This window comes from Centroberyx gerrardi, chromosome 10, assembly GCF_048128805.1.
Source record: "Centroberyx gerrardi isolate f3 chromosome 10, fCenGer3.hap1.cur.20231027, whole genome shotgun sequence".
Lineage (NCBI taxonomy): Eukaryota > Metazoa > Chordata > Actinopteri > Beryciformes > Berycidae > Centroberyx > Centroberyx gerrardi.
The window spans coordinates 18,817,274-18,832,463 of NC_136006.1; the positions used below are offsets into that span (position 1 = coordinate 18,817,274).

General features: G+C 42.0%; 1 protein-coding gene across 2 annotated transcripts; it reads left to right on the plus strand.

Annotated features, from left to right (window-relative positions):
• Nucleotides 1-4,238: 4,238 nt before the first annotated feature.
• jam2b (junctional adhesion molecule 2b) lies at nucleotides 4,239-10,551 on the plus strand. 2 transcript variants are annotated; one of them, XM_071919747.2, is made up of 10 exons: nucleotides 4,239-4,354; nucleotides 7,190-7,255; nucleotides 7,528-7,638; nucleotides 7,836-7,985; nucleotides 8,288-8,469; nucleotides 8,624-8,732; nucleotides 8,834-8,941; nucleotides 9,148-9,166; nucleotides 9,270-9,321; nucleotides 9,478-10,551. In XM_071919747.2, exons 1-10 carry the CDS (start codon nucleotides 4,303-4,305, stop codon nucleotides 9,514-9,516), a joined length of 888 nt encoding a protein of 295 aa, XP_071775848.2. In that variant the 5' UTR covers nucleotides 4,239-4,302; the 3' UTR covers nucleotides 9,517-10,551. The 2 variants fall into 2 exon arrangements, with proteins under 2 accessions (XP_071775848.2, XP_071775849.2); XM_071919748.2 differs by having other exon boundaries at nucleotides 9,273-9,321.
• The last annotated feature ends 4,639 nt before the right edge of the window (nucleotides 10,552-15,190 follow it).

The following is a 15,190-nucleotide window of genomic DNA, read 5'->3' on the forward strand; positions in this document are numbered from 1 at the left end:
CTGGCTCCACCTGAACCTCTGGCTCCACCTTGGCCTCCACCAGAGGACTCTGCTCTACTTTCACTGGGACCACAGATGCTTTTTCCTGCTCCTTGGAGTCTAGTCTGGCCTGTGGTGCAGGTTCCTCCATCACCACATGACCCTGTACTGGAACCCAATCTCCCAGCAGAGGGCCCCTGTCTTCCTGAGGTAAAACAGGTTTTTGTGCTACATCATGCTCAAATCGTGGCATCCCTAGAGCCACTGCAAGATACCGGAAAAAACAAACAAACAAACACTGGTTGAATTGATATAAGTGGATTCTCCTACCTGGCCCCCTCTTTTGATAATGCAGAAAACTAGATCATGTTGGCATGCTTGACTTGGAGTAGAACATGAATATGAGATTTAGACCTGACTAAACCCTTTTGAGGATCGAAGTATTAGCATCCATAAACAGCAATAGAATGAATTTTTAGAGGAAATGGTTGTTTTTTTTTTGATTGTGCATTTATTTTGGCTAATTTATGCGTTGTTTTTAGTCCATTAATTCATACTGAACCTGACAGATGAGTTTCTAAACCCTTGTGTGCTTACCTTTACTTTCTGAGATGTTAATTTTAAAAAGCAAAAAAACAAACATGCTTTGCTTAAGTTTGTCTAATCATTCTCTATTGTTTATTGTTAGAGAAAATTCACTTCGAATAAGTTAATGTGAAGTGTGCAGTCTTTTAAGGTTGAATTTTGCAACACTATCACAACAACAAAATTTAGCACGTGATATGATAAGAGAAACGTGACACTGATAGTAAACAAAACACAATCTGTCATAAACCTACAAAGTGGTGTGCGAAGGCACATAGACCAACTAACTGGCACACATTAATGCTTTGTCTTTCTCAGCCACTACAGCAAGTGACTTAGCTCTGGAAGATCACACTTGAGAAAATTATTCTTGCTGAGACTATACTCAAAGTCTATAATGATAGAGTAGTGTTTAAAGGAAAAGACAACTTCATACATTTACATTTTAACAGAACAAATTAGCAACACAATCTAAAATTAGAATTAGAAATCAGCCTTTTGAAGATCACCCTTCAAAAGGCTCCAGTGAAATCCCTTACCTGCGAGGCTCAGTGAGAGCAATGCTAATGTCTTCATTTTGATCTAGGCAAAGAGTTGGGAGAATAATCAGAATATAATTAAAAACACTTAAGTTGCAATGAAAGCAAATTAATAATGACTGATAATGAATAATGAGAGTCTTTGTTGGAATTCATTAACAGTCTATCACTATCTATCATTACTGTTTCTGTTGATTGTGCCTGTTGTCATTGCCTTACCTGTATGTGGCTCTATGACCGTCTTCTCTTAGTGACCGCTGTTTCTCTCTGCTTGGTTATGATTCTCCTGATCTTTATAAACAACTCTAGCCTTCCCCCCTTTATTTCCTCTCTCTTTCAGTAAGTTATAAAGTAGTCCTTGTCTGTGGCCCTTCCCAGCAACCTTATCTTGTCAAAAGCCCCATATTTTCCCTTTTGTTTCCTGTTGGCGTATGCTCCATCATAATTAAGCAAGTAGAAAGTCCACAATACCAAGGTCTTTTCAAATAAGGAAACAACTTCATTAAAAAATACATAATAATCTGGGCTGCTAGGCATTCCTCAAGACAGATCAATACAGTACATCCATGTAGATTCTCAGTATAGTGTTAGTAATAATTGTGTTTCACTGTTAATTGATCAATATAATGTCATTTTCAAATTGATCTGTTTTAGGTGCTAAGTGAGATGATTCAGTCTCAGCCTTTGCCTATATTTTACAAATGTTTAACGGTCTTAGAAAACAAGACATGTAAGATAAGATAAAGTTAAGTGACACTGGGTTATTGCAGCAGCAAAGAATAGGGATGTAGATTGGAGAACAAAGAGTAGGAAGGCAATTAATGATTTACAAGGAAATGAAGGATAGAAATAAAATATATATTTATAGATAGATAAGATAGGTCATACTATATCTACCACACAAACTAATACCAGACAGGGGCTTGCTTTCAGAAGAGATAGAAGAAAGTTCAGTACTGAAGAAATGTATATTTCTTACAACAACCTGCCATGTGATCAGCTTACACACATTTATCTAGCCCCATTAGATGTGAACTTTGACCTGCTAAATTACAGAAGATATCTGCCCCTTTTCAGCGGTACTTAGTAATACATTAATCACCTGACGCGATGGGTAAAGTCCAGAAATTATGCTTTGTTTTGCTTTGATTTTTTCTTTCTTTCTTTCGTTCTTGCAGGCCATTTACAGAAAACTACTGTTAAGTCACTGTCAGTGTTCATGGAATGATCATGAGATGATGGCACATTATCCTGCTAGAAATATCCCCCAAAATCAAGGTTAGACTGTGGCATTGAAGGGATGGACCTTGTCAGCAACAATGTTTATATTTGCTGCAGCGCTCAAACGATGATTCACTGGCACTGAGAGGTCTAATGTGTGTGAAGAAAACATTCCCCACACCATTACGCCACCAGCAGCCTGCACCGCAGACACCAGACAGGAGGAATCCATCAGCATGTCACAACAGAGTCCAGGATTCACCAGACTAGGCAATGTTTTTCCACTCTTCAGTCATCCAGTTTTGGTGATCTGTGGCCTCATTTTGGTCCTGTGCTGCTGTAACCAGTCCACTTCAAGGTTCGACATGTTGTGCATCCTGACATGTCCCTCTGCACATCACTGTTGTACTGAGCTGTGGCCCGCCTGTTAGCTTGAAGGAGTCTCACCTTTCTCCTCTGACCTCTCTCTTTAACAAGCTGTGTTCACCCACAGGACTGCTGCTGACTGGAGGTTTTTGTTTATCACCATTTTTTTTATCAACTTGGACACTGTAGTGCATGAAAATCCCAGGAGGGCAGCTGTTTCTGAGATGCTGGAACCCGTGTATCCAGCATCAAAGATCATGCTGTGATCAAAGTCACTTAGATCATGTGTCTTGTCTATTCTAATATTTAGTCAAACAGTAACTGAACCTTTTTACCCGGTCTGCACGCGTTATATTTATGCTTTATTTATACAGGACTCATTGTAAAAGGGAACGTGTCTAATAAAGTGGGCACTGAGTGGTACATGTGCTTGTGTATGTTCGAGTGTGTGTGTGTGTGTGTGTGTGTGTGTGTGTGTGTGTGTGTGTGTGTGTGTGGTACTTGACAGCAGTGGGTCCAGCTCATGGTATAGCAGCTGGGATTGCTACTTTTGAACAGGTGCTGCAGCAGAGATTTTGTGAGAGTTTGTGTCTCTCTGTCTCTGTGTGTTCATGCCTGCATATGGGCCCAGTGTGTGTGTGTGTGTGTGTGTGTGTGTGCATGTGTGCGCATATGGCCACAAATGTAAGCATGTGCGCACATGAACCTCAGTGAGTGACAATGTGCCGTTGTGTGGCTGCTGCTGGTGAGAAACTTAATAGCCATGATATTGAGGAGCAAGGACACAGTAGCTCACCCAGCTGTCCCCCCCTGACTCTCTGTGGTCCCTCCAACACCACCTCCTATTACAACATACAACATGTGACAACCTCATAACTCAAAATCTTGGTGATTTTCATGATTTAGCTTCAGTTAAAGGATTACATGCTCCTCTACGGGTTCATACATTTCTACCACCCTTGGCCTTATGAAACCCTTTCAAAACCCCCTGGATAAACTCCAAACTGCTTCTTACTGTAGTTCCTCCTGTATACTGGAGATACAATGTTTTCACCAGACAGGATATATACCAACAGTGTGTCACCTAAACAACAGTGGGGAGGCCTGCTGTGGGCTCTCAGCGCTCCGCTCAGGTCTTGCAAAGCTGCTGCAAATTTTATTTTAAAATCTTCCATATTGTACAGTTTGAGAGTTTAGTATACAGCTGCTTAGTTAATTACCACCAAGCAGGAATGAAACAGCTGATCGATTTTTGTCATTATCATGTATTAGAGGTGTTTCACAAAATGCTCCTGCATAATATTAAACCAAACAACTGTTTCACGTCAAAATAAAACGACCGCATCTTTTCTCTGCATGGCCTTGCTGAGAAGAAAGTGGTCTACAGACCTCAAATGCCTCCTTGAACCCCTCTCTCGGGATATCAGCACTCCCACGTGTGCGCGCGCCCCCTATCATTTTGTCCAACTTAACGAGAACGCGCGTGCTGTTGCTGAAACTTGAAGTATAGCTCAGCAGAGTCTGGAATAAAACCAGTTGCATCCCGGCGGTCAGGGTCACCGGACACACTGCTCCCAAAACTGACTGAACTCTCCATGAAGGTCGACAGAACATGAACACCATGAAGATTTTGGCTCTACCTCTTCTCATCACCGTGCTGCACAGTGAGATATTCTCTGATTTTGCAAACTTGACTATTAGCTGCCGTTATCCCCGTCGGGAAATTACTATAGCCTAATAGCCTATCACACACTATAATATCCTTCTAAGTCCCTATAGGAATATTATAGGGATATTAGAGTGTGTAATGTATAAAGTGTAAACTTAGTGTGTCTGTTATTCAATACTGATTTTCTAGTGACTATTACCTACTGGTACTTCTGATCTCTTAATCTCCCATGCTATCGCTATTATTCTTGTAATATTCCTATAATATTCCTATAGGGACTTATCATTTTTCATAAGGGATGCACATTGGATTTCAGATAAAAAAAAAAGAGAAAAAGTTTCAAAAAGAGTGAACGAAGGCGATGAAACAAAAAATTGTGAAAACTCTCCTAGAGCAAGACAAGATGATTAGATACCATTGAAAATGCAGGAGAATTAAAAGACTTTTGAAAAATCCTAATAAAATAACAGTTTTGATTAAACTGATTTTTAAAAATGTTTTTCTAAGTGGCCTTGTGCAGTTTTCCAAAATGAACATAGATTTTGACTTTGGAGTGGTTCTGAAAAAGGCAGAGTGAATCTCGGAAGGCAGACTTGATTGATATTCTGTAAAAATGGATGGTATTGATAACTCCTTATGTATTTGATGCGAGGCAGACTGATTGAATTTGATCTCATAATTAATAATAAGGTTCATCATGTATTTGAGTAAACACATGTAGCCTATAGGGGAGGTGTGATGTAAGGACTTTGATGTGTGATGTTTGGCACTGGGCTGGGCTGGTGCAGGGAGTGGTGGGGCTTCATGTTTACATTGGACCCTCTCTGATGCTGTTTGAACCCGAGATCCAGAGACTGATGAGGCGGATCGCATGGCCCTCTGGAGGAGATCCCACCGTTTCAGTTTGAAGATAGCCTCTGATTAACCCTGTTGTTAATTGGACAGAGATGAAACCAACCGTTTACTATCTGGAAAATGCATTTGAAGTTGCTGAGGGAATCTTAAGAGGCAGAGGCTATGTTCCAACAACATGTTTTATGCAGCCGATAATTGCAGTGTAGACGTGCATGTGTGTGTGCGTGTGTGTGTGTGTGTGTGTGCGTGTGTGTGTGTGTTCTTGTATTCCCTACTCATGAGGACCAAATGTCTTCACAAGTATAGAAAGATGAGGAAAACCCTCCAAAGTGAGGACATTTTGCTGCTCCTCACTTCTTTAAGGGGTGTTTAGAGTTAGTGGAGAAGGTTAAAATGTGTGTATAGTGTTTGGTGTTAGAGAATGAATGGAGTCAATGAAGGTCCTCATAACTATAGTACTACAAACGTGTGTGTGCGTGTGTGTGTGTGTGTGTGTGTGTGTATGTCCTGGGGGAGTGGGGGGTATCGAAGAGAGAGATATGTACAAGTGTGATTGTGTTGATACCCTCTGTTGGGCCAGCTGAGCTGGGTAAGGTTACTGTGATAAAGAGGGGCTTTGTGTGTGGAAAACCATGCTTTCGATGCATGTGTGTGCCACACGCACCCACCCACCCCCACACACACACACGCACACACACACACACACACACACACACAGTATCCTTGAAGTTTTCTCCTGCCTAATGCTCTCTTCATACTACCAAAGAAGAACCAGATGGTATGCAAGTGTTCTCAGTTGTCAGTGAAAGCTCATTTACATTCACTTTAGATTTACTTTAGAGGTGTTTTATGTATTTTTTCACAATATATTTAATTTAATTTGTACATATGTACGTATATCTGCATATATTTGTGTGAGCAAACGTGCACGTGTGTGTGTCGTGTGTGTGTGTGCCTGAGTGTGTGCTGCAAGTGTGTGTGTGTGCTTGTTTAAGGGACAGATCACAAGAGGGGGTTATCAGGTCAGGATAGACCCACTCTGCAGCAGCTTGTCAGAGAGCCATCCATCACCTGCATTCCTCCGCTCCACCGCTCCTGGCACCACCAGGACGTTCACATTCTGTGGCTTTCCCAGTGTGCGTCTGTCTGTGTGCGTCCACACAAAAATGATGCATGTGCACATATTCTGCTGTAGGAATTAAATGTAGGCGTGACTTTATTTATGTTGGTGATGTGGGGGAGAGAGTGGATTTCGATGTGGGAACATCCATGTCTTGTGTGTGTAGGTCGTGATGTCATTCCATACTCACTCCCATGCCCTCCTTTATCCCCCGCCTGCATGTCTGTTTGTGCGTCTGGTCTCTCTCATTGCAAGGGAATCTACAAAGCTCTAGCATGCCCCAAATCTGTAAATTCACAGCACGTACACCACCAGTCAAAAGTTTGGATACACCACATTTTTCTTTATTTTTACTATTTTCCACATTTTAGAATAATAGTGAAGACATCAAGACTATAAAATATCACAAATGGAATTATGCAGTGACCAAAAAAGTGTTAAACAAATCAAAACCATCTTATATTTTAGATTCTTTAAAGGAGCCACCCTTTGCCTTGATGGAAAGGCAAAGGCTTTGGAAAGAAATTCACACATAGGCATCAACTTCACTATTTAATATTTGTCTAAGAAACTAATTTCAAGCATTTAAGCATAAGCCTTTAGATCAAAATGGCTTTAAGATAATGGAAAAACATAGTACATTCAATCAGGTGTGTCCCAACATTTGACTGGTATTGTATTTTCTTGTTTGAAAATTTAAGATATATTTAACATGTTATATACCAACAGATGTAATTGTTTTTGTCTTCCAGAACACAACCAGAAAGATTTTTTAAGATTGCACTATAGGCTATGTGTTGACCTGACGTAGTCAAAACTACTCAAGGCCTAACACAACTGATCCTCTTACCCCAGGTCCGGCCTGCCTGTCGGTGACAGTAAGCAGCAGTAAGCCCAAAGTGGAAGTCCATGAGCACACAGGTGAGAGCCGGGATAAAAGGTGTTCAGCAGCATTTCTGGATCAATAGCTTTACCTTAAACTACGACTTTGAGCCACATCAGCACATCACTGCCAACATCACTTTGACTCATGTGTACACAAACAGCAAATTTAGTGCAACAGCTGATGGGGGGAATATAATTGAACAGCAATGACATCGGGGTCTATATCTGCTGTGTATTGTGTTTGTTCTTTTTCTCTCCTTTTTTTTTTTACAAATGCCTTTCTCCCGCTCTGTTCCCTGCCCTCCCAGATGCCGTCCTGGCCTGTGAGTTCAAGACGGAGAAGGACCCGAACCCTCGTATCGAGTGGAAGAAGAAAGGAAAGGGGGTGACATTTGTTTACTTTGATCGTAAATTTAGTGGTGAGCGACAGATCCTTCCTGCATCCTTCCTCCCCTTTTATTCCAACACCGCCTTGCTGATATTTTGCTGCCTTTCTTTGCATCGTTCCTTCTTCCTTGTCCTCTTTGATTCCTTCCATTTTTCCCAGCATTCCACCACTTAATTAAGCCCCCACGCCCCCATCACCTTTCTATGACCCTTGTTCCCTCCCCTCTAGGATCCTATGCGGGACGGGCCAAGATAGAGGGGGCGACGTTGACGATACACTCCGTTACCCAGAAAGACTCAGGGGAATACCGCTGTGAGGTCACTGCCAGCGAGGACCACGTCAACCTGGGAGAGACTAGTGTGTCCCTCAATGTACTTGGTAAGACAGCGAGGGTGTATGTTCTTGTGTGTGTATGCGTGTGTGTGTGTGTGAGACAAGTCGACAGGAGACTTCAAGTCGAGAAAAAAGTGAGAGTCACGCTTCTTACTATGTCTTTTGGCTGCATTGCATTCTGGTCTATTGAGGCTACTGTTGGTGGAGAAATTGGTATCTCTTCCACTTCTACAGTGGATTTCTCCCTGTATGGTTGTTGAACGGTGGTGAATCTAGAAAGAAGTCCTTGGTCTTTGATTCTGAGTGACTGACACCAAAACCTGATGTCCCCCCCCCCCCCCCCCCAGTGCCTCCTCATGTCCCGTCCTGCGAGGTGCCTGGCTCTGTGTTTGCGGGCTCGGGCCTGGAGCTTCTCTGTAAGGACAAGCTCAGTGTGCCTCCTGCCACCTACCGCTGGTACAAAGACAACAAGGCCCTGACCGCCTCAGCAGACACTCCCTACAGCATCGACACACACAAGGGCACACTGGTGAGTACACACTAATGTATGCATGCATGTAGGTATGTAAACATGCACACACAATAGACAAACACAAATGCTCATGGACACATTCCTTGTTCTACAAGCACACATACAGACATACTCTCTTCACTCTGTCGTTGTGTCCGTCTCTCTGGAGCAGAAGTTTAAGAGTGTGTCCAAGGCGGACTCAGGAATGTACCGCTGTGAGTCCTCCAACAGCGTGGGGGCGCCCAAGAGCTGTGTGGCCCAACACCTGAAAGTCATTGAATGTAAGTATTTCTGTTAGCTATAAGGCAAAGGCCTGGGGTAAGAGACTGCTCATTGGTGCTTACATAATATACTGTGCAAATACTCTCTGTCTCCCTCCCAGATCAGTTGAGTTTGACGACTCTGATAGCAGGCGCTGCAGGTCTTTTCCTGCTCATCTTCATGTGCTGCCTTGGTGTGTGTCTCTGCCGACGCCGGGGCTGCTGCAAGAGTAAGTAGGCTGCTGCTGCCATCTGTTTGTGTGTGTGTGTGTTTGTGTGTGTGTGTCTCTGTGTATGTGAGAGAGAGGCTGGTCTGTGTATAGGCTACAGTATGTGTGCTAACCTCCGGATAGTGGGGCAAATTTCCAAAATATAGAAAACTGTTACCTCTGCTGGTTTTAATAGCCTATTTCCCTTTTGTTGTTTCTTTGAACAGAGGAAAAGAAAGCAAAAAGGTTAGTGTTTCACTTTTCAGTTTAATGATCACTCTTGTCTGCCTCTATGTGTGTTATTGACTGGCAGTGAGCTTAAACTAAACTGGAACTCTTTGTCTTTCAGCAGCAAGTCCTTCAGTTCTCCTCCTCCTCCTCCTCCTCCTCCCACTCGTAATGTGAGTGATCAAAGTGATCGCTATCGTGTCAATGCTTGTTTTGGTTGCTGCCATGAATTTGGGTTGCTACTAACTGTTGTTGATAAGTAGCTGATAACAACGGTCTCTAGCTAATTAAAGGAAATGATTCATTGTGTGTCTTTCCACTCTCCACAGCTCAAGCACTATAAACAAACTCAGTCCTTCATGATTTGAGGGCGAAGCACTCCTCAACCCCCAAGTCTGAGCATCCACACACTAAGATGTCGACTTAAAAAGCACTGGAACATTACTCAGTCAAGACTGTCAGCTTTGCTTTTGGACGCCTGCCCACTGTATCCTGGATGGACACACAGGAGGACTGAAATTCAGATAGGAAAGCAAAAAATACGCTGCAAAAACATCCCAACAGGAGTCCCACATGTCTGTTTCCTAGACACTGGCATTCATGTATTGCCTTTGGAAGAGGCTCCTATTACCAACTTTACTACAAACATTCAGGGCTCAACTATTCCTCTGAATCCTTTATGGACCACACATCTTTCAGATGCTATGAAATAAACACATCTCATTTGTTCTTGTTTATTTTAGTGGAGTTTGTCAAGTCATTCTCCAAGTCTTGCCAGGTTTTAAGGGCTAAGTTCAGGGTGACAGTAAACTTTAATTTTAGCTCTATTACGCCGCCTACAGGCCAACCACCATTATATGTCTACATTGCTTATGGCAAACACTGCATAGATTGGGCCACAAATGACTATTTTCCTTATTGCCTTTTATTGATATTTAGAAGCAGAGATGTGAATTATTGTTTTATATTGAATTTTGTTTTTGCTATCGTTTTTCATGTATTCTTTTATCTTTTTTCTATATTGATATCATGTAGTCATTGTTATGTTTTATCTTTGGTTGTACAAACTTGTGTGTACAAATGAATTGAGCAACAAATGAACAGGTGTCTATACACACTGTATGTTACTTCAGAAGCTTCTTAAAGGTTGATACTGACAATTTTTTTCTTGAGTTTATGTCTCCTGACCAGACAACAATGTAGTTGGCTGTGATCACTGACCACTAGATGGCACCGTATTACTGGCTCCTATCTCTTGATACCAATTGGGCACAAGACCATAGCTACAGGATGCCAGCCTCTATCCATTATTTGTCTATGAACAGTGGCACTATTGTTCTTTTCCTTTTGTTCTCGTTGTTCTCCTCATTCTGGTGCCCATAAATTAAAGGTCTTGAAATGCACTGTTTTTCTGAGCTTCATTTCGATGCGGTTCTGAAAGGAGCTGTTATTGTGTGTGTGTGTGTGTGTGTGTGTGTGTGTGTTTGTACAGTATTTTAAGAGATAATGCATAATTTGCAGGTTTCTGCACCTGGCTTGTGTGTCCTTGGCTGTGTAGCTTGGAAATAACACAATGCCGATAGTGTGAGGACTCAATGAGGGAAACGGTGTAGTAGCATATTGGTTTGGTAGCACAACCGTATTCTTTACTTGTCTCTGTTGACAGGTGGATTTTTGCTGGGTTACTGGTCTGCAGTACGGTGGCTTAGTAACATTCCTAACCCTTCTTCGTACCTTAGCCACTTTGGCTGGAAAAAAAAGGATGTCAGCTGGAGTCCAAAATATGCAAATCTATTTTATGACTAAGTAGTTATATCATTGCTGTGTGAAAACCTTGTATCTTCAAAATGACAGGAACGAAGAATAACAGCCTTGTTTTGTGCTTAATTACAATGCATTTTTGTGTTTATCCAATGGGGTTTTGAAAGATTTCAATATTCCCAAGAGGTTGAAGAATTTTCTCAACTCATAGAGAACCATCTAATTAAATTGAAATTAAAACATGAAAATCACCAAAATTGGAATGCAGTGACAACAGCGATATGCCAGTATAGATATGGTAGCCGCAGTGAGTCTTCATATTCTTTTCTCAGCTCTTGGTAGAATTGTCTTGCATAACTAAGCTGTACTGTATGCTGATACAGTTCAATTTCTGAACTGCTGAGTGGGCCGTTTCAAGCCAGCAGGGTCAGCCGTCCCATTAGCCCATTGTTGTAGAGCCTATTGTTTTTGAGACCTATAATTAAAATTTTTACTATAATGTTGGGAACCTAAGATCAGCCTAAGTCTAGGTCCAGGGTGGTGGAAGTGGTTTTAGCTGTATTTGGTGTGCAGGGGGTTCTGGGACACCAGAAATCACCGTTGAGCCTTCTGTGGGTGTCATGGGTCTAATTTAACAAAACATCTGTGATGGGATGAGCGCACTTGATAACCCCAGTGACAGACACTCACTGAACCTTGTTACATTTACATTAGGTGGCTGGTGAATGGTGCTGCCTGTCTGATGCACCTGTAGATTTATGACGGTGGACTCTGATGTTCTCTATAGTCACCGTTTGTAGATTAGTGCATCATTCATTGAACATCTGAATTCAGCTTCTGTATGCTCACCCCGGATTATGTCCTAAGGGACTGTTATATCACATCCTGTAAATGTGTCTGTGAGTGTGTGTCTGTCAGAGAGAGACAGGCAAGAGAGAGAGGTTGAGTGTGAAAATAAGTGAGAGAGAGAGAGAGAGAGTGGTTGAGTGTGTGTGTGGGTGGCGGCGGCTGTCAAATAGAATCTGTGTCAGTACCACTGTTTCTTAGATGTTAAATTAAGCCTCAAACCAGGTTTCCTCCAAGCCATGTCCTTCCTCTACTCCTACTAAACAGGCCATGCTAAGCAATGCCTTACCCACAATGCACGCCGTGAGCTGAGCTCACCAGAAACCTTCAGCTTCACTCGTTCTTATCTGTGAACAGGTGGCATGATGCTCACGGCTCATAGCACAAACCTCAGGGAGTTGCCGTTCTCATTTTCACAACTCCTTTCCGCCCAACAGTTATTTCTGCAAGCACTTATTTGTTATTTTTGTTTCTGTGTTTCTGTTGTTGCTTCTCTGCCTAGTTACCCTTCAGTCCTCTTAGTCCTCCACTTCAATAGCTCCTGAGTTAAACTTAAATCACACAGGCAGTGATGTGTTTGTGCTGCGGGGGAAAGCATTATGGCAAAGGGCACAGGAAGACGACCACTGACACAGGCATTTGCACAGGAAATTCTCTCTTCCCAGTCTAGCAGTGAGAAATAGCAACATTTAAACATTTAAACCCTGCCAGACGACATCCCCTACAGTCCTATTAAATCTTTATACTCAGGTTCTCTCACAATGCCAACAGTCCTTCTGTGTGGGCATGTACTGTGTGTGTGTGTGTGTGTGTGTGTGTGTGTGTGTGTGAGGCACAGAGAGGGACAGGAGACAGAAAGTATGAGCTCTCTGTTTTCTTCTCTGTCCACAGTCTGAATTCTGTGCAACATCCACAGACAAGAACTTTGTTTATAATTAGGCTACAGCAGAATTGGAAGAGTATTCATCAGAATGGTTTTGCCACTACACACACAGCGTCCTGTCAATAAGTCAGGTGTTAAACTACCACAGCAGCGCTATGCAACATATCTGAGTGCAAACAGGGACAGTGTGTGTAGGTAGATTGGTGTGTAGATGAAATGCCTTTGTGTGTGTGTGTGCGTATGTGTCTGCACCACAAGTGTGGGAGACTGTAATTTGAAGACATTCCACAATATCTGAGCACTGAATACTAAGCAGGCTTGCTGATGGAAGATGCATTCAAAATACATGGCAAAATTAATGAATTGGTTAACACATCCACTCAAGAGAGATCCGCTCCTCTAAGTTTTAGAAGTCTGAATGAAAAATGACTGACTTTTTTGACTGAAAAAATGACTTGCAATAGAATATTCTTGATTTCTCAAGGTCTTGGGGAGAAGCTGGTGAAACATGACAGGATTTAGTGCAGGACTCCACTGCATATGTCAGTTTGTCAGTTAAGTGGAAGGTTATATGAGGATCTGAAGGTTTGTTGCCCATTGCATTGGTCATTTTGCAGTTCTTACAGCACTTTCTTCTGCATCAGAGCATAACTGGTCACTGTTTATGGTGACACACTCCACACTGCATAATAAACAGACCACAGATAAGTGCAGTTACTAGACTAGTGGTAATTAATCCCATGTAGACAAGGAAAAACATAAAAATGCCGTATCCACAAATGATGCAGTAACCCTATGGGCCAATGAGTAACAAGTTATACAAATGTGAAAAGCGTCACAGTTTCCAATCTGTTATGTAACAATGCAAATACATTTGGTTGGATCGTTTGCATTGTCTGATAGTGTTTTATATTATCTATTTGTGGTGTCCCACATTGGTTGGTTGTACAAATGATGAAGTCATCCTTTGGGCCAGTCAGTAAATAAATGAAAAAGCCTATAAAAAGGCTCAAAATGGAGGAAAATCCAATACAGTATACATTAATGGTACACTGTAATGGTGGTATTAATGGCAAGTTTGTAGAGCAAGGATATCTGATATATAGGACTGGTTATTAAAATTTGTAATGTTGACACACGTAAATATAACGCTCCCTTGGGACAATCATTGTAATTTTGAAAATGCAAGAGTGCAGTGATCAGATGAGATTTTTTTTCACCATCAAATTGATTGACTAACATGTTGACACAAAAGTCTGGATTGTGGCCAACAAACCAATTTACCCATTTACTCATGCAGAATGTTTATAAGCAGGATGTGCATTTTGTCAATTTGAAAGTATGTAATTCAATACATTTGTCTTGTGTTTTCAAATAGTTTGCTGTAAACTTTTTTTTATAATGAATAGTTTATCTTTAATGATTCTATTTTTTTTATTGTGAAAAATATTTTATTTTGAAAAAAAGGTCAAGGTTCACCAGGTTCACCCATCATTTGTATTAAGTTTGAAAACAAGAAGAATTTATGAACAAAAGTGGTCTTTCTGATGTCTGTGATGTTTCTTTGAACGCAATTAACAGACTTAATTTTCTAACTAATACATCGTTTGTAACCCAGCACTGAAATGATAACAAAGTCTATTCCTACTGTATGTTGTTGTTTCGATGGAGCATCTATACCTTTATCTTTACGTATGCAGATTCGGCAGATGTCCGCTCGGCTTCTCACTGCCCATCAGTACCTCAGATCCTGTGCTGCAGTGCTATTTGATAAGACTGTTTAGCATTCAAGAGGAACCCTCAGCACTCAAGTACTCCCAGTAATATGCTTTTAACTCATTCCCCCAGAGGAGCGGAGGGATAGAGAGAGGAGAGAGTCGAAAGGGAGGCAGAAAGAGAGGAATCCTTATGGGAAGAGTGAAATTTCACAGGACAAAAGCCAGTTATTGAATTCCTGTCATGATCCTTTGGATAATAACCTCCGCTATGCCGGCCCCTAGACACATTTAAATGCTTGCAAAACCCCTCTCCCATGTGATTTCATTGGCAGGGAGTGTGTTACTGCAAAGTAGCCACTGTAGAGTCCTACCACTTGCCAGGTACTACTGAATGTCTGTATTAGAATGGTCCCAAAGTAGGCTTGCTGTCCCTGGAGCAGAGCGCAGAAAACACCACGATTCATCCCATCAATTTGTGATACGCTGAGCGGCAGCCATTTTGAGCATCCACTAGCTGGGTACACAAGTTCACGGCCCGTTAGATCCCAGGAGGAGAGGAGGGGAGCCGTACCTGAGCGTTCGCCCGGACTGATCATCTGGCCACAGGAGCCATGATGAGGCCTGATTGCTGTGTGATTTGAGCATCCTCAGACCCACAGCTCATCAATATCCCTCACCGCTCAGCACTGCAACGCGCTGCACTGCAGCGGCACACAGGCTCCACCAAGATGAATATTTATCAAAGGCATAAAAAGGCACCAGAAACAATTCATTAGTCACACAAACAGGCAGAGGCCAAAACTCTCCTCGCTACATTTTGAAAACAATGCTATA

Excerpts from the sequence above, each read along its gene's own strand:
- jam2b (XM_071919747.2), top strand. The coding sequence starts at position 4,303 with ATGAACACCATGAAGATTTTGGCTCTACCTCTTCTCATCACCGTGCTG. Across the intron at positions 7,986-8,287 it reads TGTGTCCCTCAATGTACTTG|TGCCTCCTCATGTCCCGTCC; the intron begins GTAAGACAGCGA and ends CCCCCCCCCCAG. Across the intron at positions 9,322-9,477 it reads CTCCTCCTCCCACTCGTAAT|CTCAAGCACTATAAACAAAC; the intron begins GTGAGTGATCAA and ends CACTCTCCACAG.